This window comes from Lampris incognitus, chromosome 11 (genome assembly GCF_029633865.1).
Source record: "Lampris incognitus isolate fLamInc1 chromosome 11, fLamInc1.hap2, whole genome shotgun sequence".
NCBI lineage: Eukaryota > Metazoa > Chordata > Actinopteri > Lampriformes > Lampridae > Lampris > Lampris incognitus.
The window spans coordinates 12,633,202-12,660,581 of record NC_079221.1 but is presented as its reverse complement, the minus strand read 5'-3'; the positions used below and the strand labels follow the sequence as shown (position 1 = coordinate 12,660,581).

General features: G+C 45.5%; 2 protein-coding genes across 2 annotated transcripts in view; one reads left to right on the top strand and one right to left on the bottom strand.

Moving 5' to 3' along the window:
- Window positions 1-24,886, bottom strand: part of cmss1 (cms1 ribosomal small subunit homolog) — a 49,194-nt gene extending 24,308 nt beyond the window's left edge. The window contains exons 1-2 of the mRNA XM_056289886.1: window positions 24,775-24,886; window positions 21,641-21,730 (exon numbers count right to left, since the gene is read on the bottom strand). Of these exons, the coding sequence (XP_056145861.1) occupies window positions 21,641-21,730; window positions 24,775-24,886 (202 nt within the window). The remainder of the gene's footprint in view (window positions 1-21,640; window positions 21,731-24,774) is intronic.
- On the top strand, window positions 1,277-20,460 carry LOC130120950 (filamin A-interacting protein 1-like). The gene is made up of 6 exons (XM_056289778.1): window positions 1,277-1,456; window positions 3,118-3,288; window positions 3,719-3,897; window positions 13,624-16,402; window positions 20,083-20,288; window positions 20,387-20,460. Exons 1-5 carry the CDS (start codon window positions 1,277-1,279, stop codon window positions 20,269-20,271), a joined length of 3,498 nt encoding a protein of 1,165 aa, XP_056145753.1. The 3' UTR covers window positions 20,272-20,288; window positions 20,387-20,460.
- Window positions 24,887-27,380: the final 2,494 nt, after the last annotated feature.

Sequence of the window (27,380 nt, the reverse complement as noted above, 5' to 3'; positions counted from 1 at the left end):
GTCTTCACAGACGCAAGGAGAAGGTCACCGTGGTGAAAGAATGCATTATGCTAGCGTACACTGAACACAATGAAGCGGAAGCTGAGGGGTGCTGTTGGCCGTGGCCCCGGAGCGGCTAAAAGGCTTTGTGTGTCTGTATCACTTGTTTTTCTTACACATTGTGCGCCTCTGATGGACTGCTGCTTATCTTGTTGAGAAAGACTCAAGGTTGCACTCCGGCTTTTGAGACAACAAGCAGCTGTTGCTCGCTCACCAGCCAGCCTGCATGTGTGTGTGTGTGTGTGTGTGTGTGTGTGTATGTTTATGTGCCCAAGTGAAAAGTGATAGAGAAGAGCACTGACAAGGCATCTGAGCTGCCTTGTTTAGAAACGTAAGTTCCAATAAGTATGAAAAATTACGAAAACAAGGCCTTAGCACTCACTCAGACTATTACGCCATAAAACATAGGCCCTACCGCCGACCCTCCTCTCCGGCTCAACAATATGGAAAACATATGATGGTTACTTAAACAGAAAAGCATGATGAACAGCCAACGGGGTTAAGAGGTCGCCATGCCACTAACCTGTGAGTATTTTTACAAGGGGGAGGTGTGTGTGTGTGTGTGTGTGTGTGTGTGTGTGTGTGTGTGTGTGAAGGAGAACACAGAGATGAGATCATGTTTAACTACAGACTAATTCAACTTCTCCTTCTAAATATGGAATGAGAAAACCAAGTCAGAGAAACCTGGCTAACAACCACTGTTTGCTCTTGTGCTCTCATGTACGGACACACAACACACAACACACACATACACACATACACACACACACACACAAATAACGCATCATAGGCCACACACACACGTCCATTCCTCATATGGTCAGTAATCAAGGCTCTGGTTGTTGGCGCCCTCCCATCCTCCCTGTTGCCAAACTGACACTGATGGCTGTAAATGTGTGAAGAGAGAAAGAGTGGGATGACATCAGCGCAATGCAAGAGCAATGTCATCTGGAGGCCCGGGCTCATCGCCCCCACCGACCGACATCAACTATGATGACAAGAGGCTGTCTGGGCTGCATTTAGCCTTCACATTTTCAGAATATCACTGTAATGTGACAGAATCTGATTAAATCAACTCAATAGCCACCTTTAGTGTGATGACATTAGGTCCAGCTTAAATAGCCCCTCGTTCCCCCCCCCCCATCTCTCCCACCTCCTTTCTCACTCCCCCCCCCCCCCCCCCCCGTGCCTCCAAGGTGGATCCACCGATATGCATTCTCACAGTACCGGTGATAAAATGGCTTCCTGGAGTGGGGGCATTCTGCAGAGACGTGGCTCGGAGCCCCTGAAACCCGGCGGAAGAAGGAAAAGCAGCGGGGGTCAGGGGAAAGAGAGGCAAGACTGCGGAGGCGCCGGAGGAGACCTGACGCGGGATGACCTCCTGTTCCTCCTCAGTATGATGGAGGGAGAGCTGCAGGTGAGCCACACAAACTGATGGCATCAGGCTTGCTCACATCTCTCAAATATTTAGATCCCTAGACTCATGAACGTTCTGCCCCCCCCATATTTCTGCCCAATCACATTTTGGCCAATAACCCCATTCTTCCAAGCCATCCCGGTCGCTGCTCCACCCCCCTGCCCAACTGGGGAGGGCTGCAGACTACCACATGCCTCCTCCGATACATGTGGAGTCGCCAGCTGCTTCTTTTCACCTGACAGTGAGGAGCTTCACCAGAGGGGCGTAGCGCATGGGAAGATCGCGCTCCCCCCCAGTTCCCCCTCTCTCTCAAACAGGCGCCCTGACTGACCAGAAGAGGCATTAGTGCAGCGCCCAGGACACATACCCACATCCGGCTTCCCAGCCACAGACACGGCCAATTGTGTCTGCAGGGACACCCGACCAAGCCAGCGGTAACACGGGGATTTGAACCGGTGATCCCTGTGTTCGTAGGCAACGGAATAGACCGCTACGCTACCCAGACACCCCCAGACGATGTAAATTTAACCGGGACTAAAACCCTGTAGACCTCTGAAGTGATGTGTCATTTTGATGTCCTTATGGGATTCTAGATCCGCATTTCAACTCTGATAAAACGCATAAGAGAGTATAAATATCATGTTTAACGTAAACGAGTCATGGCCAGAAATAAGTGGACACTCAAACATCACAACCATACATGCTTGTTGCACATCTCAATGAGATCATCTCAAAACCATGGGCACAGATATGGAGTTGGAAACACGGAGTCCCCCTTTAGCTGCCATAGCAGCCTCCACTCTTCTGGGAAGGCTTTCCACTAGATTTTGGAACATGGCAGCGGGGGATTCGCTCTCATTCAACCACAAGAGCATTAGTGAGGTCGGGCACCGACGTTGGGGAGAAGGCCTGGCTCACAGTCAGCGTTCCAATTCATCCCAAAGGTGTTGGATGGGGTTGAGGTCAGGGCTCTGTGCAGGCCAGTCAAGTTCTTCCACATCAAACTCGGCAAACCAAACCAGGTCTTTATGGACCTCACATCGGGTGCATTGTTATGCTGAAACGGGAAAGGGCCTTCCCCGAACTGTTGCCACAATGATGGAAGCACACAATTCTCTAGAATGTCAATGTATGCTGTAGCATTAAGAGTTCCTTTCAGCGGAACTAAGGGGCTTAGCCCAAACCACGAAAAACAGCCCCAGAACATTATTCCTCCTCCACCAAACTTTACAGTTGGCACGATGCATTCAGGCAGGTAGCGTTCTCCTGGCACAAGCCAAACCCAGATTGCCTCGTCAGACTGCCAGATAGCGAAGCGTGATTCATCACTCCTGAGAACGTGTTTCCACTGCTGCAGAGTCCAATGGCAGTGTGCTTTACACCCCTCCAGCTGACACTTGGCATTGCGCATAAAATGGTTTAGGGCTTAGTTACTCCTTAAACAAATTGTCATCCCTACTTACCATATTCAAGATATTTTAATAACAGAATGACTTCCAAGTGAGATTAAGGTGTCCCATTCACTTTGCCACTGACAAAAAACTGAATGGATCTGAATGTCCTCTGAAGGACTCAGATGATGCAATTACTTTAAAAAGGTCTAAACTCAATATGTAGGAGATACTGGTACCCATGTTGTGTTGTAATGTTTGTCACACCAGGCCAGGGATGAAGTGATCACAGTGCTAAAAGCAGGGACGACGGACTTGGCTCCACTGGAGTCCCATTACGGTTTTAAAGGCCCGGCGGAGGGGATCCGAGCCCTGCACAGAGACTCAGTCCAGGCTCAGTGGGACCCACTACAAGATGTGTATGCAAAACCAATGGTGGAGGTACTGAGAAAACAACTAGAACCGAAATAACTCACTGTTTGCTTTCATGATGCATGAGTAAACTAAAATGAATATTATTTTGCCCCCAAAATATTAAGGTTGTAATTAGTGCAGTCAATAACCTTATCTAATCACTTTCATCTGTATGCAGCCTGTAGCTCACGCTGCAGAAGTTGGCAACACGTAAATGCATGATGAATTAAATTTGATTTGGAGCAAGACATTATTCTAAATTGAATTTCACTCACCACATGCTTCTGCACTATTTGCAACAACCAGAAGGCAAAAAAGAAAAATTCCCATGTAGGGATGGAAAAAAGGAAATCAAACTACAACATAAATAAAAGGTTCAAAGGTCAACAGCAACTCATTCACCAACATCAGGCGACTGACTCCCTCTGTGACTCTTTTCTTTGCCTCTGCCTGTCAGCTGGATCGCTTGGTGGCGGTCCAAAGACGGTCATTCAGACAGATGCTGGAGCAGCTGCTGGAGGTGGAGCGCTCACACAGCGGTGCCCTCTGCAGGCTGGAGGAGCAAGACAGGAAGCACAGAATCTTCATCCAGAAAAGTGATGATCTCACCGCCATGCTGGAGCAGGATCGAGAGAGGTCGGTGGGTCGACAGCTTACTATTCCCAACTGTGCCTATTTTGTACTGTTTTGCTGAAAACAATCTGTAGATATCAAAAATATCCATTTATGGATTAGTTAATCTATACTTTACCTAGAAGGTAAAGTATTTGCCCCACTCCTCCATCCATCCATTATCCAAGCTGCTTATCCCAATCGGGGTTGCAGGATGCTGGAGCCTATCCCAGCAGTCATTGGGCGGCAGGCAGGGAGACACCCTGGACAGGCCGTCAGCCCATAACAGAGCCAACAAACACACCAACATTCACACCTAGGGGCAATTTAGTACGGCCGATTCACCTGACCTACATGTCCTTGGACTGTGGGAGGAAACTGGAGCACCCAGAGGAAACCCACGCAGACACGAGGAGAACATGCAAGCTCCACACAGATGACAACCCGGGATGACCCCCCAAGGTTGGACAACCCCGGGGTTCGAACCCAGGACCTTCTTGCTGTGAGGTGACCGCGCTAACCGCTGCGTTACGTGCACCAATCCTCTCCTCCTCATGACAGTACTTCTATAGTGATCATCATAAAATATCATTACTTTCAATGAACTGTAATATTAATAATGAAAATATACTGTACAGCCTTCTGAAAAATCCCCAGTGACGAATGAAAAAACAACTTTAAAATACTGATATAATCATGGCTTTTGTGAAAAGCAGCATATATAAGTACACAGGAAACTAAATAAAGTCAGACCAAGTGTAAAAAGACTGAGCCGGTTGAAGCTGAGCGCTGTTATGTGCCGGCATGGCCGCGGTGTAGACGGCAGCATTGATTAAAATGAGCGCTCCTATTTTTAATCGATGGATGACAAAAGAATGTGGCAAAGCTGTTTCTGGTGCAGACTGGGGTTGAGATTTTTACTGTATGTTGGTTTGTAAAGCTCTTTATGGCCGAGTGAGAGAGCACAGGCCCTGCGGCCGCTGTGTTTCTACAAGAGAGAGTCTTTAACCTCAACCCTGTACTTACAGCTCCTACACTCAGACAAGAACATCACATCCCAGGTCCGGTCTGGTTTGTGGGTCCGGTTTGGCGATGCGGGAAGCCTGGCTTGGCTCGCCCACCCTTGTAAACACATAAACATGCACTCGTGTACAATTGCGAGCCCAGTCTAAATTGGCACCCTCTCTCAACCTCCTGCCCCGGCTTCACAACACCAGATAACACGGGCCAAGGCCTTCATCTAGTAAACGGACCGTGGTGGATGCTGGGGATGGGTAGTAAGACTCAAATCACAAATAACTGATGTGCGATGTGTGCAGCCGGGCTCGCTTGGGAAGCTGGTTACTGTTTCTGTGAGCTATTTGAGAACCATAATGGCACTGTTGTGTTGAGGTCTTTGGTTGTCTCGGCTCATGTACCACCACAGTCCGCTCTGTAATCTAGTCATGTCGAGGCTGGACCTGCACTGGGCCCTCTGCCTTGGGAGGAGACTTCTAGTCTGTCTCTGTGTGCCAAGGTCCAAACGCTTTACCAATCTGCCGCAAGCACACATTCAATTAAAGAGCAAAAATAGCCATACCAGTGGGCCGATTTAGTTCAGAATTTGGAGTATTTGAGTACAATGTGGAAACCCTAAACAGGCACACACAAAAGCTTTGTGGTCCATCTTGGCCTAATGATGATTAATCCATGAGTAGACAGCATGTCTGTGGTGTGGTGTGAACCCTGTGTTGCTCATGCATTCCTGGCCAATACGACGCAGAGGGTTTTCATCCCCTCGTAGCCTGCCCTCCTCCACGCAGCCCATTGGGAACATGTGTCTCCAACATACGGCACTAGACCTTGTGACATAAACTAAAGCACGAGCCCACATCACATGTAGCCGTCCATTTTGTTTCATCCAAAACGGCACAAGTCCGCCCACTGCGTTCATCTCTTTCCAGAAGCTTACGCCGCCTTCCTTTTGTCCTTTCGCTTTCCGTCTCAGTCCGCTCAGTGCGATAAATGACACAATCGTGCAGGTGATCGCACACATATGTACTTACACACACACACACACACACACACAATGACATTCCCTTCGCTGTGTTTATATGTGATACCAAGGCACACTTGAAAATGTGTTTATATTTCCTTTCTTCATCATCCTGACTGTACTGAGGTTCGTTCGAGCTTGGCACAGATAGAAGGGTTTTGAGTAAAGGCAATGATATCTCCTCTGAAGCGCTCGCATCTATCCATGGGGTAAACAACACAAGACGCATGGCACTACGCCTGTCACATCCCTTTCATCTCCCTCTCTATCCTCCATCGATCTCATCCCTCTTACATCCAGCCCCGCAGAAGCCTAAATATTTAACTGAGAGACTTTCCGGCTCTTCTCAAGATCCTCTCCCAAATTTCTCATTCTCTCTTTCCTCCCCTCCCACCCCGCTTCCTTTTTTTGATGAACATCTTCTCCGCCAAGACACTCAACCCAGCCCGAATACCAAGCCCTTTCATTTCACCAAAAAAAAGAGTGGCTGCATGATAGAGGAGCTGTGTGCAGACCAGATGATATGTTTTACTTGTGAACTATACCGTAGATTCCAGCCATGGCGTGTAAAGCTGTAATAACTATGTGCCACAGCACGGTCCCCATCGCGTGTCAAAGAATCATTACATCGGTGCATCACAATGCAGCAATCTGCTCAGTCCAACCTCAGCTATTGAAGCCCCCGCTTGAAGACTCTGTGTGCGTGTGTGTGTGTGTGTATGTATGTGTGTGTGTGTGTGTGTTTCCTATGGTCTGTCATTGGGCTGACAGGTTCTCAGCGTTAACTGCACACACATGTTCACCACACACAACGCATTCGTGTTCTCTCATCTGTCCGCTCGAGTTCTGAATCACTAACACTTACCAAACTCTGCCCTACACTCGCAAACCACTTCTCTACCCTTTCATGTTTGCACTCGGTAAACGATGTGGCCTATTGGGCGTCAATAACAATCAGATATGAGTGTAGGGTACAGAGAAACAGGGTCCGCTAACATGTAAACAAGAAATCAGATTATTAGGAGTTACCAGTTTATGTCATTGTGTACATGTGGGTATTGCTAATGTGATTACTCTAGAAGCTGTGTCCACATGATTCAGGGATCAGGAACACTATTGTCGTTTCATTTGAAATATCGTTTCCCCAGCCCACAGCAGCGCAACACAAAGACAAAAACACACATCCAAAAAACTACAAGAACTACAAGAACACACATATCCAAACTAACACATATATCCAAACTAAGTAAAAAAAATCACTGTCCAAGGGATCAAACGCCAGCCAGGATGACTGTCGGAACTGCCGGTTTGCATGGGCTAGCAGTTAGCGTAGCCTGCCCTGCTTCCGCGTCCAGTCAGACCGCCCTCGGTGTTTCCTCTTTGGGCGCAGCTCCGGGCAGGGGCCTGCTCTCTGGGCCCACCGGACGCAGCAGACCAAGCTCCCTCAGCTGATCCAACACCAGCTCTCTCAGCCCGACGCCTTTGACACCCCCCCCGCACTCCACACGGTGACACCAAAAACATAACAGCCAACACCAGGCGAGGCCGCCGCCAGACCCCCCTCTGTGTTATCTGAACTACCAGTCTGCATGTGCTAGCAGTTAGCTTAGCCTGCCCCGCTTCCGTGTCCTGTCAGACCGCACTCGGTGTTTCCTTTTCGGGTGCCGCTCCGGGCAGGGCCGTGGTCGCAAGGCCCACAGGGCGCAGCAGACCGAGCTCTCCCAGCCCATCCAGCGGCAGCTCTCCCAGCCATCAAACGAAGACACAAACTTAGACGCAGACATGGACAAAGACACTGCATGGGCGGTACTGGGTGAGGCCCCCGCAAACGTGTATTCGTGCTGCCAGCTTTCATTCTTCATTTCATCATTCTTTGCATAATAGCTGTTTGCTCCATGGAAACGACTCATTTCCTGCTTCCCTCCATCTCTCTGCCCTATAGGCTGTGCAATGGACTTCCATCACTAATCTTAATGCAGTTTTATTTTTGGTATCACTACAAAATCAGTTTACACCATAACTGAAAGCAGACAACATCGTCATCAGATTGTTTTTGTACAAGAATGTTGATGGCTGTATTAAATTCTGGATGACCGACCAAAAATGGCATCCCACGCATTCAAATGACAGCTGTTCACTCTGTGCATACAGCTAGTATTGGCCACGGCAGCCATGTTTGTTGTCACCAGGGATCTGCAACTTCCACATAACACACACAGTTTCAAAAAAGCCGACAGAAATCTGAGTAAGATGCTAGCACACATTAATAGATGATCGAAGGACTGGTCAAAAACCTTTTCTTTTTTTTTTTGTTGTTGCTCCCCTGCCCCCCTTTTCTCCCCAATTGTACCTTGCTAATTATCCCACTCTTCTAAGCTGTCCGGGTCGCTGCTCCACCCCTTTTGTCAATCCGGGGAGGGCTGCAGACTACCACATCATCTCCCGATACATGTGGAGTCACCAGCTGCTTCTTTTCACCTGACAGTGAGGAGTTCTGCCAGGGGGACGTAGCACGTGGGATGATCATGCTATTCCCCCCAGTTCCCCCTCCCCCCTGAACAGTCGCCCCGACCAACCAGCGGAGGTGCTAGTGCAGCGACCAGGACACATACCCACATCTGGCTTCCCACAAGCAGACACGGGCAACTGTGTCTGTAGGGACGCCCGACCAAGCCGGAGGTAACATGGGGATTCGAACCGGCGATGGTAGGCAACGGAATAGACCGCTACGCTACCCGGATGCCCAATTGGTCAAAAATCTTCATTTGGTTTCAGACACACTAAGTAAGACCTCATACCAGTTTTTGGATATCCGATAAAAAGGGATTTACATGACCATCCCAATAATCACAGACTGCCACAGTCTAGTTAAGACTGGCGTATTGGTGTGCATGAGAACACACTCAGAGAAGAAGAGAGTGCAGAAGAAGAGAGTGTGGGACAAAGAAAAAAAAAGTGAACGAGGATGTTTTCTGGCTTGCTTCAACACTGCGGAGGAAATGTTTTGTAGACTCTGCCCAAAGGAACAGGACAAAGTAAACTTGGCTGTGCCACAACGGAAACCCACAGCTGTTCTGTCCATCCCACACACTCAAACACATCCACCATCCGCCCGCTAAGCCAGTGATGTGTCAGGCGGAGATGTGCATAAATTACCACAGACGTCTGGCAGTGCATCACTTGACAAAGCAAAAACACGGTCGGATTTTAAACCGCCGGGCTTGTTCATTAGCTCTGCTGGAAACGGGAGATCACGTTGGGGTCACTCCGTCGACTTTACTACAACTGTTAATAATGAAAACGGTCAAGGAGAGTGTCTAACCAAGCTCTTTTCCCTGGGCAACGTTTATCTCTGTGCCTGCCCAGTGACCCTGAACAAAAATGCAGAGCCCAACGAGTGAACAGCGGTTTAGAAAAAAAAAAAAAAAAGACATAAAAAAAATTAAAAACCTTAAATCCCTTTAAATTATACCCCTCCAAGACTATGGGAGCTTTGAGAAGCGAGAAATGATGCCTATTACTTGTCTGCCATGTTTGAGAACTTTCCTGGAAATGCCTTTGAGGGATCTAATCATGTGTGTAATTGAGGACACGCGGAATGGAGCAGCCAGCATCTCCTCGAAGGGAAACCGGACCTTGTGAACCCTGCACCCTGACTGTACCGTGGAAAGGAGCTGTGAGGAATGAGGAGGATCCCTGTCCACCACAAAAAGAGGAACTGCTGACCGCAATGAAACATGTTCTATCAAACCAGTCTCTACTACATACAGGGCTGATCCTTTTTTTCTTTTTTTTTGTGAAAATGTCCCTCCTTTTTTCTCCTCAATTGCATTTGACCAATCACCCCACTCTTCCGAGCCGTCCCGGTCACTGCTCCACCCCCTCTGCTGATCCGGGGAGGCCTGCAGACTACCACATGCCTCCTCTGATACATGTGGAGTCGCCAGCCGCTTCTTTTCACCTGACAGTGAGGAGTACGTAGCACGTGGGAGGATCACGCTATTCCCCCCGCCAGTTCCCCCTCCCCCCCAAACAGGCACCCCGACTGACCAGAAGAGGCGCTAGTGCAGTGACCAGTACACATACCCACATCCGACTTCTCACCCACAGACACGGCCAATTGTCTCTGCAGGGACCCCCGACCAAGCCGGGGGGGGGGGGATTCTAACAGGGTATGGGACACTGGGTCCTAGGAGACATCCTTTGCCGCCATCTTTGAAATTGCAAATTAAGTTTGTGAGGCATTGTATGAATCTGATCTGTCAACAACAGAGAAATTAAAGTGATGGATGATGTCCCGAACTGCAGAGCAAAACAATCTGCGGCATATCAGCGAAGATCCCCCCCCCCCTCCTCAGACGAGGTAGTGGACTGCGATTTTTCGGGGCCCCTTGCTGAGTAAAGCCAATCAAGCATGTTTTTCTACTCAACATGTCACGCTAAAGGCACTGTGATACACAGTACTGCACGGGGGCCTATAACCGATAATAAAGTCGTTGGTATTCACGGTAATGCGTGGCACATAAATGACACGCTTTCCCACCACTGGCATGAGTGTCGAGCTGTCTATTGACGAACACATCCGCCAACAGCCACGTCTATAAATAGAAGTTTCCAGTGCGTCTTTGGGCTGTTTTGCAAATACTTGCCTGATGATGAAATGTCACGGGGGAAATATTTCACCCTTAATTGGGGACTTGAGGGCTTTGCCTGCAAAAATGAAAAGAGATGGAAAAGTATATTTCCTCTTTAATGCAAAAACGACCAGCAATAATGTGCTTAACTGGTTGGGAATCCATGCTATGGGCTGATCTCTAACACACACACACACACACACAGTACTGGTCCTGCAGCGCTAGGTTATTGGATTGTAGGAGCATGATTGCAGGAACTAAGACGTGAAGGAAGAGGTCTTTCTTCGCAGTCATTTCTGTCATTCATGTCAGACGGGACGAGTAGCGAGAAAGATGAGGGAGCGATCTTGCATCCCCCTGCTTCCACCGAGCCCCGAGGTTTGGTTGGAATAGTCAGCTGAGCACGAGAAGAGCTGGGTAATGGATGAATCAAAGAAAAAGATGATAGGATTTGAAATGGCAAAAAAAAAAAGAGGCTGGGGTGAGGGGGGGACAAAGTTGCGAGAGGGTGAGTGAGAACGAGAGGATAGAGACATGTGGATGTAATTGTGGCTTGATGAAATGATGTCATCTCACAGTCAGGTTATCAGGCCCCAGGCACAGCCGCTACAACACAAACCATGTCTCTTTTTTTTTTTTGTAAAATGCTTTGCTTACACCACACATGCGAGACCTGTTGCAGGGAGCCCACTTCTAAGAGGTACCGTTTCTGGGAGGTGGTCTACTAGTAAATGGACCTCGGCTGCCTTTCTTACATGTTTACCCAAGCTAATCCTGTGAATTGAAAGTATTAACCTCTCTAGTTTGCGTTGTGATTGATGGTTTAGCTTCCTTCCCCTCTATACACACAAACACACACAAACACACACACACACACACACACACACACACACACACACACACACACACACACACACAAACACACACACACACACTGTCCTTCCCATTAGCCTCTCTGGCATGGCTGTACCATGACCTCATCTGGAATGGGCCAAACTCCAATAAAAAACACACACACACACACACCCACCCACACACACACACACCGCAGCGGGGCCTGTACAGTCCCATATAAGGGTGTGCTGATGATGTAATGTGCGCCTTGGGCTGCCAGTGAGGCTCAATGTGCAGAGCACTTCTCATAATGTTTGGTTTTCCGGGTGGAATGTCCACATTACTGGGAACAGCGGGGAAAGAGAGCGGCGGCTGAGAGGAGAGAGAGGAGACACTAGAACACATTCGCTAAGGAGCTTAGGACAGAGGCCAGCAGCACAGGTAGGAACGAACACACGGGTAACGGGCGACGGGAGCACGCGGATGTACAGCGTTAAGAGACTGACCCCCAACTCAGTTTTGTAACCGCAACATAAGCGTGAATAGCGGCATGGAGAATTTTTTTTTTTGTTGTTGTTGCATGGATTAAAATGTATCTCGCAAAGCTTAAGTCAGCGCTAAAGAACAGAGGGAATGTAACGGAGGGACACCAGGGACACCGGTTAAATTCAAAATAAAAATTAAATCGCACACCGAAACAGAACACACACCGAGCCGAACCGTGAAAAGTTGAGCCGTTTTATTCTCTTTTGAAAAAAAAATTCAAACGAGATTCGACTATGTTAAAGCCACAATCTAGGAAATTGTTGGGAGTAAACTCTCACCTTTGTCAGGCTGAACCTTTTCATTTTTAAACATGTTTTCTATCGGAATTAATGAACTGCCGACCGCACATTAGCAACCTCGGGAATCTTTATCACCGCCGGCATTCAACTCTTCTCTCCCCCGACTCCTCTTATCGAAACGAGAAGATCTATCGAAGAAAAAGAAAAATAGCACTATTGATGTGAATTCAGCTTTTTTAACTTTTCTTAATGCCAACCTCTGCATAGTATGTGGAGATTCAAGTATTGCTATTTAATTTTACATTAATGGAATCAATGCAAGTAGACTTGCAGACACAAATGGTGTGGGCATCTAAATTAAGACTTTTACAATCCGTAAACACATGGAAGTATATCCTAAAAAGTCCTAGTGAAATATCATTTAAAGTGCATGAGTGCGTGTGTGTGCGTGACTGAGATGGTGAAAGAGAAACTGAAGGGGGAAAGAATTTCATATAAATGACATCTATTAGGCTCATCAATATTTCAGCTCTGTTAAGTTGTAGGGATACAGTGGAAGTTCAAGCAGGATTTGTTAACAGGATCACCCAAGTTGACTTGAGTTCAAACCTGACAAATTTTCAGGATCTAAAACAACGAACTGATATCACTCCACATTTTAAACACCCCTATAAAGCCTTATAGCCTGAAACAGTTCACTAAACTTACAATACAGATGAAATCCATTGCGCACAACAGAAAACGTGCCATAAAACTTGAAGACAAGAATAAGTGTGTCTTAAACATATGTGTACACTGGTATGTGTCAAGAGTAAAGGTAGGAGTGACAGGAGTAGGTGAACGCAGCCAGATTGTAATTACATATGGAACAGGGGAAATTCCTGCCTCTCCAAGCTGGAGAGCGGCTAGCGTTTGCAGGGCACAAGGGGAGGGCGATGGGGGTGTAGTCTGGAGGGTACTCAAGGGTAGAGGAACTTCTTAATTAATGAACACTCCCTGCCAAGGGACCATCTGTCACGCCAGTCAAAACATCCAGCAGAATGCATGCTGCAGAGAGCAGGCCACAGAGAGACAGGAAAACATACACGTACATGTGCTTACATGACACAAAATAGGGTTCATGCCTACATAAATGCAGAAGAAGACGTGCATGTACAAGGCTAAAGGGAAAAGACTTACAAGATGGTGTGCACGAGGCATCACTCTAGGGAGGAAATTATGTCACTGCCATAGTCTTTTCTGTTTGAAGCATAGCCCACCATTCAAAGCAGCAACAAGGAACTTGAATGCTGGAAATAAATAAACAGCTAAGGAAAGTGTGTTGTGCTGCTGTGGCAGAAATGTGAACCATAATTGATGCAAAGCCGACTTGATGTTTGATCTAAAATCGGCTAACTTCTACAGTCGGACCACAGCATTATCTTTGACATTAAAACGAGTTGTTTCTCTTTGCACTCTACAGGCTTAAGTTGCTGATCATAAAGGAAAAAGAATACCAGGAAAGAAAGGAAGAGGAGAGTGAAAGGGAGATCTTGCTTCTGAAGGAAGAGCTGACCAAGCTCAAGGCTTTTGCGCTTTTGGTTGTCAATGAGCAACAGTGTCTAACCAAACAGCTGGAGGAACAGAGGCGACGTGTCCAAGAGCTGACCGCCATCGGTGACCACGCCAAGCAGGAGCTCACCGCTGCTCTCTCCAGAGCAAAGGAGGAAGAACTGAGGGCCCTGCATCTGGAAGAGGAACTGCACCACCAGGCATCTATCCTGCTCCAAAACCAGGTAGCCATGACAGCCAAACTGGCAAATGAGGACACTCAGAGACAGGAGCTCAGACAGCGGCTGGCGGCCCTCAGCCAGCAACTAGATGAACTGGAAGGAACGAGAACTGTCCTGAGACGGGCAGAGGAGGAGCTCCAGGAGCTGAGAGACAGGGAGAGGGGCCTGGAGGATGGGGGAGGCAACAGAGAAGGGACGTCCATCTTACTGTCGGAGGTGGAGGTCCTGAGGAGGAGAGTGGCGGAGATGGAGGGAAGGGATGAGGAGCTTATGCGTATGAGGGATGAGAGCAGAGATCTGGATCGCAGGATAGGGAGGGAAGCCAGCCAGTGCCGCAGCCTGAAGGTTGAAGTGGAAAAACTCAATGGCAGAATCAGCGAACTGGACAAACTGGAGGAGGCTTTAGGCAAGAGCAGACAGGAATGTGGCGCTCTGAAGGGCAACTTGGAGAAAGAAAAAGGTGCTAGCAAGCAGCTATCCAGTGAACTGGACACTCTGAAGGTCCGGATCAGAGAGCTGGAGGCAGTAGAATGTCAACTGGAGAAGAAAGAAGTGACTCTGAGGCAGGACCTTGCCAAACTCAGGACACTGACCATGGCTCTGGTGGAGGACAGGAAGTCCATGGCCGAGAGGCTCCAAAAGGCCGAGGAACAACCCAGCAGGACAGAGAGTAAAGAAAATAACCAAAACAGTTTGACAATCATGACACTGAGAGATGAGAGGCGGCAGGCGCTGAGGTCCAAAGCAGATTTAGAGGAAAGGATAAAGAACATAGCAAAAGATAAGGATGAGCTGCTGACCAGATTAAAAGCAGAAGAGGAGAGGAATAAGGTGCTACAGAGTGAAGTCAGCATCATGAAGAGTAAGCTACAGGTCCTAGAGAGTAGAAAAGAAAAAGAGGAAAAGAAAGTAGAGGAGATGCACATCCACAGCCCTTCTTCTCACAACTTTAAAAATAACTACCAGGTGGATGACAACAAGGTCAAAGAGCTGAGCCAGGAGGTAGAGAGGCTACATAGGAGACTCAAAGAGAAAGAGGTGGTAGAGGGGGAGCTGGTGAAGGCTGAGGAGGATTTTGAGTCTCTGGAGAGGAGGTTCAGGTTGGAGCAGGAGAGGTCCCAAGCACTAATGAATGAGCTAGAGGAAGCCAAGACAGAGCTCTCAAGGTACCATCTGGCAGAGAAGCAGGAGGTTAACTCAGAACACCTTCTCCTTCATCGTCTCCAGCAGGAGCAGGTCAAGTCCAGGCTTTTAGGCAGGGAGGTGGAGGCCCTGAAGGATAAGGTCCAGAGACTAATGGGGACTGAAGAGTCCATCTCAAAGGTCCAGATGGACCACTCAGCTCTGCAGAGGAAACTGACCCAACAAGAGGCCCGAAACAGAGAGCTGGCTCGAGAGATGGAGGGACTGACTACTGAGCTGGAGAGGTACAGACGGTTCAGTAGGACTCTGAGACCTGGCGTCAATGGGCGGCGCTTTACAGACCTCCACCAGTCCACCAAGGAGGTGCAAACAGAGCCAGGAGAAAGCCTATCTCCAGTTGACAGTAACATGGCTCCTTTTCTGCACAATGGAAAACTAGAACAGGAAAGTGACGAGGAAGACCCAAACCAGAATGAGGAACAAAACATAGACAGAAGAAGCTCAACTCCTCATAACCCCAACAACTTCAACCATGCAAATAACAATGCTAGGCGACATAGCAGCTCTTCAGTCAACAGCATGGATATGCACCAGTTAGTTAATGGTGAGGTGATGAACGGAAATCTTGTGAAGAAAGGTGATGTGGTACTGACACACACACCAGGGCAGCCTTTACACATCAAAGTAACACCCGACCACAGCCTGAACACAGCCACACTAGAAATAAGCAGCCCCCCTGCAGACACAACTACATCCTTCACCAGCACAGCTGTCATTCCAACTAGTGGAGCCCCACCGAAACAAAGAATTACCATCATCCAAAACTCAGCCCTGTCCACAGTAATGAGTACCAGCCCTGAAAGAGCCCTCTCACCCCCAATGCCTACAACACCCATTTCCCAGGTGGCTAGTCTGGACACATCACGCTCTGTGACACCTGATCAAAACTCCCCGGTCCAGATCGTAACAGTCAGCACCTGTTCTCCAGAGCCTCCTGCGCTCATAGGTCAGGCAGTCTTACGGATGAGTCCAGAGAGGGAAAATAGTTGGCACCTCCAGAGGTCAAACAGTGCCAATGCCAGTCCCAGTGTCATCACCACAGAGGATAACAAGATCCATATCCATCTAGGGAGTCCTTATGTCCAAGGTCTTAATGGTCTAGCCCACAGTATCCCCCAGCTTAGCGGCCAGTACTACACCCTTCGACAGGAGCATAGGACACAAATGTTGACGAACGGCTGCCACGTCAAAGGTGCTGGCAAGATTACCAGTAGCATCACTATAACCCCTGCTACCTCCCCAGTTTCACACCCTTCAAAAATTGCAGTAAGTGGCCTTTACGACTGAGATATCCAATCCATCCCTGTCCCGTCTAGTCTCCTGTCACTTGATAAGTCTTCAAAAAAATAAAATAAAATAAAAAATAAAAAAATCAATAAAATCCACCATTAACCTACTGGCCTATTACAAAACCAGTCACAATCCACAACAAACTGCACATCTGTCCTAAGGAACAACCAAATAATAAATGGTTCTTGGTATTTCTGTGCTCTACTGTTGCCTGAGAATACTCTGACCTATTAGGAATAAATATACAGGCTAACTCTCTCAGTTAAATGCTTTTGCGCAGTGTGACATGCTTGCCTAACTCTGATAGGAGTGAGGACTGTTCAGACTAGAACCAAACATATGTAGTTTATAGTTTATAATGCCTTGCATTATTTTCAGCTGTATCGATGTTTATGGGTTTTTTCTGTTGTCATTAAAAGGTGATTAATGGTTTTTTTTCTTTTTCCCCCCCATTCCCACGATACCCACACAGTTCTGACAAGTATTTGTTTTACAAGTGTACTGATACCAGTATCAGGCCCACCCAATGCTAACACACATGCATTGGTCTCAGTACAGGGAATGTTCATGAGAACTAAGTGATAGCCCAGAGCTATGACAAAATGCAAAAAGAACATCTGTTCTTTGCAATACAAACTCAAAAACAATCTCGTAAATAAATGAAATAGGCAGCTACAAGGCTAAAATCAATTAAATGATAGTTCGATATCAAATTGCCTATCTGACTGCCTAGGTCTACACATTCTTGTGATTTGATTCCCTCATCAACTCAGTAAATGAAGATGAAAGTCTCCTGGTTTTATATTGTAGTGTATTCTGGGGCCCATGTTACAGTGCGACACGCCCAGCATTTCTAAACTTAAAGAATCTTGACAACGATAGCTTGATTTACATGTTTAGGTGCTTTGCACCATCAGAAAGGTAGTTACATCACTCTAGACGTTCACTTTATGAAGCCAGTGTGTTAAAAACAAAATCTCCCTACTTTAGGCCTACATGTTCCAATTGACATTTTTGAAAATCACCAAAAAATAGAAATGTCACAAGTGAGATGGATGGACTTCAACCATGAACAGAGAAGCACATACTATGGATTAATAGGATAAACAAAAAGTTACTTCCAACATGTGTGTGCTGGATTCAGTTAGGCCCAAAGGCTGATGTCACCTCTCATCTATCTTAACCACACGAACACTCCTCACAACTCTGTGTGTGTGTGAGTGTGAGTGAGAGAGAGAGAGAGAGAGAGAGAGAGAGAGAGAGAGAGAGAGAGAGAGAGAGAGAGAGAGAGAGAGAGAGAGAGAGAGAGAGAGAGAGAGAGAGAGAGAGAGCGCACAGACACACATACATATGTGTGAAGTCTGAAGTCATATCCGATGATACAGTGGAAAACTCGGCTCACTTCAAAGCTCCATCTTTGGGTACAGTCAAGACTGAGAGGAGTCAAGTGAGAGAGGTTTGATCTGAATTCTTCCCTTTCTGCCCTATAGGTTTACTATTGACCTCCAGAAAGGGTTTCAAGGGTTAAGTTCATTTAAATGTCAGCCTGAAAGACATCAAGCATCAGTCTTTAACGCACAACAGTGGTAAAACAAAGCGATCCTCTTTACTAGCCTAGACCTAAGTCAACTAATGGTAGATAATTCAACATGGTGTTTTATTAATTGGTTTTATTACCATGCACGCTTTCACATTACCAGTAATTTGCACTGCTCACTGTGACATCACACAGAAAATGTAAGAAAATAAAGTTAATGGCAAAGTTAATGAGCAAAAAGAACGTAAAAAAGGGGAAAAAAGGCAAATACCGTATTGCTCCGAATATAACACGCATATTTTTTTCTTCCTGAAAATGCGTCTGAAAAAGTGGGGTCGTCTTATATTCGCGACACAAACACGAGTGTCCCTGAGTGACTAACTGAGTGATCAGTTTGACACGATTGGGCCCTGGATCAGGCGGCCGACGGCAGTTCCGGCAAACGGCGACCAACGACGTCACTGAAGTTACACGATTGGTCGACCGACCAACGATGTTGCCGATGTCCCTGATACTGCAGTGGGCGTCCCTATTGGCTGTGAATCAGCGCAGCGGTTCGCACGCTAACAGACGTAATTTCAGTGTTGGTGCCAACAGAAGCGCATTTATGAATCATGCCCAGACCTTTCAGTGGTCATGGCAGCAGTGATTGTCGCCAGGTAATTATTTCATATAGAAAATAAATTGGCGCTATTTAACGGTATAAATAAGCAGGGTTTGAAAACGGCTGTCCAGTACCGTACCAAATCTCCAGCCATTTAACCTGGTCTTCTTGTCTCTGTCAGATTTGTTTCAGACTGTTCTACAATTAGACCTCACTTCGACGGTTAATGCAGTTATTGACATTTTGATAGGCTATGTGGTTGTTTTTTCACTATGAGATGGATAGCCTAATTAGTATTCGAAATATGTATAGACCATCACGGGCGGCCTGTCCAGGATGTCTCCTCGCCTGCCGCCCAATGACTGCTGGGATAGGCTCCAGCATCCCCGCGACCCTGTGTAAGGACAAGCGGTTTGGATAATGAATGAATGAATATGTACAGACTACAGTTTATTTTCATTTTTATGGTATTTACATACCATAAGTCGTTCATATTTTGTTTAAAAGATGTTAAAAACAACAGCCTACCTTGTTTTAGTCCATGTGTTTTTATTATTATTTTCAAATAAAATTATGTTCTTTATAAAAACAAGAGTATTTTTTTCCAAAACCAAGTCTCGAAAGAAGAGGGGGTCGTCTTATTATTCAGGTCAATACGGTAAATATGTAGGTCTCAATAACATCTGGAGTTTTATGAATATTGAAATGCTAGATTTCTGAGTGGGCAAAAATCAGTGCATGTAATTTCCTTTTAAGAACTATAAATAATAACACCAATGTATTATTATGGCATTCTGTTTATGTAACTGCCTAGAGACAGCGTCTCATCACCAGAAGAAGGCAGGGGAAATGAAAAGGCATCATTTTGGGTGGGGGATTTAAAAACATGGGAGTACATTTACTTCCCTAACAACAGGGGTAAGGGAGGTGGCGATAACATGAGATGTGTGACAGTTTGGGTTGTTTACAAGGCAACCGAGACCTCTGGGAAATCTGCACCACAGTGACTGTCCAGAGAACATTTAGCCAGAAAACATAACAGGATAATGTTTTTTTTCGCTTTCCTGAGTCCTCACTTAATTCCCGACGCATAGTCGATATTTCGGAGCCCATCCCACGCCAAGTCATGTTAGTTGTCCTTCATGGTCAACAACTTCCAGCTGTCCGCTCTGCCCTTTCCATCAATTATTTCCTCTCACGTCTTACAAAGAAGAAAATAAAGATGTCAACCAAGTTTAGGAGGCTAGCCAAAACACACTGACTCATACGTCTACTCCATAGAGGTTTTGTGTGTGTGTGTGTGTGTGTGTGTGTTTCCTTACCCCTTATTTAGGCTAACTTTCACAGGTGCAAAATGTATCAGCCTTGTTATTAGAAGTTGCGTGTGTGTGCGTGTGTGTGTATGTGTGTGTGTGTGTGTGTGTGTTTTAATCAAAATATAATTATTTCTGCTGAGGTCATTTTTCTAGCGAACAGAGTCTAACATGTGGCCGTATCTCTGTCTCCTCTGACCAGATTCCCCAGGCATCGCTCAAGAAACCGGGCCCAACAAGGATTCCAAAACCTAAAGGATACGGCATTCAAAGAGGGACCAACAGAGCTCCGAATGCTGGACAGAACCGTGGAAAACCTCTCACTGTGCACACAGGAAAAAACACTGGCCTGAGAACACACAACATTCCTAAGACTACAACAACATGCTAGTGACAAACAACCCAAAGGTTACAAAATGCACTTTTCCCCCCCACATTTTGAACATTGGTAGGTATAATATGATCTACACTATGACGTTCTAGCTCTGATGTTTCTACATCTACAGGATCCGGTGACCAAAGGGCCAACCAAGCATAGTGCAAAGGTAATAAACTGCATACCTGTCAACATGTCAAACTACAAGCCCATGGATGCCAAATGTAACCCTTGCAAAACTTTTATATGTGCAAAGCATCAGACATATGTTAAATAAATAGATTTGATTTGAGGCCGCGATGGAAATGTGTGGCATTTTTCTTGTCTGAAGTGTGCAACACAATACACCATCTGTGTTTCCCCATCTTTTGCCATCCTTCAAATTAAAATAAATAGTCTTAGTAGTACGGGACTGCCCTCTATTGGTCGGCACCAAGCACGAACCTAAGCAGAGTGTCTGTTAGAAGCCAATAGCGACATGATAAATGTGCTCGCAGGTTGCATCGGTGGCTGCAGAGACCAGCTGCATCAGGAATCTTGAGAGCCAGCCTCGATTCAAAGTACAGCGCAAAGCAGGCAACAACGGGCTTTCTGTGCCCCCACTACCATCCAATGTATTGGGCAATTCAATCAATCAATCAATCAACCAAGTTGCATTTTATATAGCGCTTTTCTAGCTGCAGCAGCTACTCAAAGCGCTTTACAATTGAGAATATTTTATATACTTACTTATTTTTGCAACACTAGCACCCACGTGTGCCATATTATCACGTATGTGCAAAATCAATAACCTGCACTGAATGGATACCGACCAGATATTGTCGACACTGCTTTGTTATTACGTCTTCTGGTATTTTCTATGCACCTTGTTAGGGCCTCCCTATTCTTGTGTGATTTATGTCAGTTGTGTGTTGTGTATAAACTGTGTGTACGCTGTGCAATATTAGCTGTTACATTACACCAAGAATTGATACATTTTTGTGCACGTCGTGATCGCAGTGAACTACAACTCCCACAGTTCCTTTTGAGTTGGAACGCACGTGGTTAACTACACGCGTCAACAGCTACGCTTTACCTAACGGCTAACTGCCATACATTTAAGTGTAGTCCATCCTGTAATTGAAACGAATTTTACATTGTTAGAATGAAAGGGGGCTTTAGGTCTAAATCTCATCATCGGTTTCAATTTTAGAGTAAAAAAAAAAAACATGGCGAATGAGCAAACTGAGTGGATGAATCACTAGCCTTAGCCAGTGCTAAGTACAAGACAGCAAAACTGGCAAAAGCTGCGAGATAACGCCAGAGGTCAAAAAGTTACAAATTACACACCTAGCTCTTCCGGATACACACGGGGGTTAAAGGTAAAGTAGTTTAGTTTATGTACCTGAGTTACCCTCGTGCAACCACCACTCTTCGCCCAGGTCGTCTCCCATCTTCCTCTGGTTAAAACCATCTATCCAATCCAAAGGTGCCGCTGAGAGATAGACACCGCCCACAGGAGGGGTGTTCAAGAGTACAACGTTGTAGAGGACTACACCGGTGTTTTTGCTTGTTTTAGTCCACTACTACAAATCACGTTACTTTCCATTACTCCAAAATCATATTTTTTTCCCCTCCCTTCCACCAACTGGTTCCAGTACGGTATGTAACTTACAGAGACTTTCAAGTGGCTTGATACGGGAGATAATATAATCACAGTGAGAATTAATTGCCTTAAGGTTAGCTTTAACCCTAACCCGCTTTCAGCTGCATTATCCCACCAACGTTAACATAATTTTGACAGAAAAATAAAGGTGGTTTTAACATTCACTGTGATGGATTATTTATCTCAAGCAAGTTTTCAAATCTCTGCAAGTTCATTTTCTTTTGTTTTTAAAGGGAACAGATGAAAAAGAAATTACTGATATTGTCAAAAGATTTAAGAGTAAGAAGTCAACAGACTGCAATGGTATTGAAATATCACTAGTTAAAGATATTATTGAGTGTGTGGTGAAACCTCTTACAAAAAATGCAATCAATCTCTGAAAACTGGTGTTTTTCCATGTAAAATGAAAACAGCTAAAAGTCGTACCCATACACAAGGCTGGAGATAGACACTCACTCAAATTACAGACCTGTTTCTTTGCTTTCACAATTCTCTAAAATACTGGAAAAAATATTCTACTCAAGGTTGTATGACTTTATCACAAAACATAATGTACTGTGTGAACAACAATATGGATTTAGAACCAATAGGACTACATCATCTGCACTCATTGATTTCGTGGAAGCGATAACAACTGCTATAGAAAAGAAAGAATATGCTGTAGGAGTATTCTTAGATCTAAAAAAAGCATTTGATACGGTTGACCATGACTTGTTATTAATAAAACTACAAAAATATGGAATCAGAGGAGTAGCTCTTCCTTGGCTATCCAGTTACCTAAATAACAGGAACCAATATGTGCAAATTAATAATTATAAATCACACTTAATGATGGTTAAGTGTGGAATTCCTCAGGGCTCAGTATTGGGGCCATTGTTGTTTATTTTGTACATTAATAATATATGTGAGGTTTCAAAAGCACTAAAAATAATTTTATTTACAAATGACACAAACCTACTTTGCATTCGGGACAACTTGGAACAACTTTTGGATACAGTAGGAAATTAAGTGAAGAAACTAAAGACTTGGTTTGATTCAAATAAACTAACACTAAATCTAAGCAAAACGAAATTCATAATATTTGGGAATCGGTCAACAAACTCAAACAAGAAGCTCATGATAAATGATGTAGAAATCGAAAAAGTGTCGGAAATCAAATTTCTTGGAGTAATAATAAACAATAAATTATGTTGGAAACCACATATAACGTACTATATTAAAGCAAGAATATCAAAGTCAATTGCAATACTATATAAAGCCAAAGATCTCCTGCATCAACCAGCACTATACACCTTGTACTGCTCCTTCATACTTCCATACATCGCCTACGTGTGGAAGTGTGGGGGAACACATACAAAACAAACACAGATCCAATTTTCATCCTTCAAAAAGAGCCATAAGAATTGTAAACAAAACCACTTACAGAGAGCCTACAAATCCACTCTTTATCAAACTGAAAGCACTAAAATTTAAGGATTTAGTTGACTTCAAAACAATTCAAATCATGTACAGAGTAAAAAATCAGCAGTTACCAAACAGTGTTCAAAAGTTGTTCCAAAGGAGGGAAAGTAAACACGATCTCAGAGGAATATGTATATTCAAAAAACAACTAGGGTGGGCAGGCAGGGTGGAGTGGGTGAAGAGTGATTTGCGATAGAAGGGCACCAGCAAGAGTTAAAGGGAAGGTTTACAAGATGGTTGTGAGATCAGCTATGTTATATGGTTTGGAGATAGTGGCACTGACTAAAAAGACAGGAGGTGGAGCTGGAGGTGGCAGAGTTGAAGATGTTAAGATTTTCATTGGGAATGACAAAAGAAGGACGTGGAAGGAAGCGCGTGCACCCAGAGGCATGAGGGAGCTCATGCGCTTCCCAAAGGAGAGGGTAGTGTAACGATTACGGATGAATAGACTCGCTAGCCCTTGGCTAACGGGTCAGACCCTTTAGTCGATTGGTTAACATAGTCGTCTGTGGTGCAGGAGATCCGGGTTCGTGTCCCGGCTGTGGTGGTTCAGAAGTGGGATGGTGAGACCATGAGGCCATCGGAAGCGCGTGCGCCCAGAGGTTCAGGGAGCTGAAGTGCAGAGATGCACTTACGGAAGGAGGGGGTAGTGTAACGATCACGGATATATAGACTCGCTAGCCCTTGGTTAATGGGTCAGACTCTTTAGTTTTCTGGCTAGCGCAGTCGCCCATGGTGTGGGCAACCCTGGTTCGCTTCCCAGCTGCAGTGGTGGTTCCCGGCTGCCCCCCTGAATTCGCTACAATATCATCAGTCTGTCAGTTGGTCTATTTTTGAATAGCTACCTAGAAACATCATGCAAGTTATCAAGCTAGGTAGCTATCAATAAAGAGTCTTCTGAACGCAATGCCACGCCCCCTCAATCTCCTGGGATTTGGCTGTGTTCACAGAGGGGGCACTAAAACAGTTATAACAAATCAAATTATTCGTCCCCAAAACCGACTAAATGACACCCTTAATTTTGATATTCCACAATGAAACTTTTAATTAAAATCATTGGACTGGATTGTTATGTGTGTGTGATGTGCCGTCTTTGCCTAAAAAAATGTCTATGTGTGTACAACTGAAAAACAGAAAATCTGTGAAATCTGACCTTATGTGTGTAGTCTTCCCCATTATCATCATTGGTTAGGATTTGAAAAGTCCTCTTATTTTTTGCCCAGTGTGAGGTCATTTGTGGTGATTACATTGGCATCATAGTATCAGAGCCCTTGATGCCAAGAGAGCCACTGTACTTGGTCCCAGAGAGCCATCGAACCTTAGATCCATTGTACCTTATCCCAGAGATCCACTGAACCTTAGATCCATTGTACTTTGTCCCAGAGATCCACTGTACCTTAGATCCAATGTACCTTGTCCCAGAGATCCATTGAACCTTAGATCCATTGTACTTTGTCCCAGAGATCCACTGTACCTTAGATCCATTTTACTTTGTCCCAGAGATCCATTGAACCTTAGATCCATTGTACTTTGTCCCAGAGATCCATTGTACCTTAAATGCAGTCACCAGTGTTGTGAATTTCAGATATGATGTTGTGGCATCTTTTTATGGGATTTTCTGTCAAAGCTGCTAGCTAAAACAGATTTGCTTCATTTTCTTCAAACTTGCCACTACATGCCCTCCTGCTTGCATGTAAATCCTCAGCATTTTAATTTGAAGTGACACGTAGAATATTAAGATAATAAGTAACTCAGAGAGGCTTCTGTTCATCATCTGTTGGAAGTGAGAGAGACAGCCACATGGTTCTAGGTTTTCCTTGTTTTGCTTTGGATTTCCTGAATAAAATGCCAATGACTCAATGCTGGTTTCAGGAGAAAGTGATTTGTGTTTGCTTTGTTCTTTTGATTTTAAGCCAGCTGGGATGAATTCCATGTTTTCCCTCACATTCCCTCCTTTCCCTGGTGATGAAGTTGGCTTGAAATGAGTGTATGCATGCTGCGCTACACACATGTGATGCCAGTCATTCCCTGAATCTATTGTGACAGCACAGCAGAGCCGTAAATCTAAGTAGGCATACATGACTTAGATGTCTGCATGCACGCATGTGCAACCCACCACCAGCGCCACAACTTAGATGCAGAAACAGCACGCACGGCCTCATGATGCCCTGAAAGAAACACTTTTTCTTTTTGTCAGGAACGGAAAAATCATTAAGGTACATAATCTGTGGTGATGTATCATACAATAAGTACTTTTTCTTTTCTCTCGCTCTATGACATTTAATTAAGCATCTAATGAAAAAAGGCCGTATGGTATATTTGGGCTCTCATCCTCAAATTTTGACCTTTTTACAAATGACAGGTGCAATTATTCTAGTGTAAAACCTCATTATTCATAACAGCCATCAGGTGATGTTTCAGTGGAGGAAGAGAGCAGTACCCTACTGTTCCCCAAGTGTCTCCATACAGTGTACATTACAAAGCACTCATATGAACCCTTCTTTGGCATTCATTGTCATTATTGTAAGGCCGGGTGTTCTCATTATCCAGAACACAGAGAGGAAGGGAAAGAGAAAAGGACGATTTGAATGGTGCCCTCTTTTCTGCAGATGTAGCAGAGAGGAGGGAAGGAGGGACAGGTCCTCCCGGAGTAATTGCATGCTTTTTTGTGTTTCTGTCAGAATAACACATTTCTGGCTGGTAGAGGCTGGGAGACATTTGATTAAAGCTTTGCCACCAACAGAGAGAACAGGCTGATTACTGAGAAAATTATGAAGGGTCAAAATGGTTATGCAGTGTAACTCTTAAAATGGAGGAAGAAAGGAGAAAAAAAAAAGAGAACGAAATGAAGGAGAAAGTGAAAAAATTGTTCTGAGGTCTGCCAACATTTAAGCAGGATAATAGGCTATATATGGCAGCTTCATATGCACTCAGGCATCATCCTTGGAAAAGGCAGGCCTCTTCCTGATCTGTCATTCCCCCAGCTTAGTTTTTTGGCTGCATTTCCTTTTGGAATAATATTCCTCCGTAGAAAACAACAATCCTTTGCTGTGTTGAAAGTTTCTAAAATCAAAACAGGGTGATGTGGACATGAGGGTTCACAATCAGCTGAATCTCTAGAAACACCTTGATAATGTAGGATGATTAGGAGCTCACAGAAAAATCTGGTTTTTACAAACCGGGTCTTATTTTCTTTTGCCATCATGCATATCTTGATGATATCATCTTACTCAACGGCTTAATTTTGTTGATTTTGAACAGGGGACCACCGCTGGACTCAGCTTTACGACAGTGTCTTCTGGGACAAGTGAACAGGAGTGTTAAATGTGTCCTTTAAGCAACAACCCCCCCCCCCCCAGGGTGTCTGGGTGGCATGGCGGTCTGTTCCGTTGCCTACCAATACGGGGATTGCTAGTTCAAATCCCCATGTTACCTCCGGCTTGGACGGGCATCCCTACAGAATTGGCCATATCTGCAGGTGGATATGTGTCCTGGTCACTGGAATAGCGCCTCCTCTGGTCGGACCGGGTACCTGTTCAGAGGGGAGGGGGAACTGGGGGGAATAGCGTGATCCTCCCACGTGCTCCATCCCCTTGCTGAAACTCCTCACTGTCAGGTGAAAAGGAGCGGCTAGCAACTCCACATGTATCGGAGGAGACATGTGGTAGTCTGTAGCCCTCCCCGGATCGGCAGAGGGGGTGGAGCAGCGACCGGGACAGCTTGGAAAGAGTGGGGTAATTGGCTGGATATAATCAGGGAGAAAAAGGTGAAAACAACAGCAACAACAACAAACCCCCCTAGTGTGTCAGTCAGACTGTGTCCATGACGGTCCATTATGTATGACTTCTCTATTGTGCTGGGCAGCCTAGCACCTGAGGGCGGGAACTTTCCAGATTCATCCTAGGAAAAAAATATTGGCCTACGGTAAGTATAGGCTGCTACTTCCTGCAGGTTGAACCAAGAAGCAGATCAGCAATGTCATCCACCATTGACCACATTGAACATTTCAGCTAATAAC

Coding starts and splice junctions, on each gene's coding strand:
- LOC130120950 (XM_056289778.1), top strand. CDS start 1,277: ATGGCTTCCTGGAGTGGGGGCATTCTGCAGAGACGTGGCTCGGAGCCC. Junction 3,289..3,718: donor ATGCAAAACCAATGGTGGAG/GTACTGAGAAAA, acceptor TCTGCCTGTCAG/CTGGATCGCTTGGTGGCGGT. Junction 3,898..13,623: donor CTGGAGCAGGATCGAGAGAG/GTCGGTGGGTCG, acceptor TGCACTCTACAG/GCTTAAGTTGCTGATCATAA.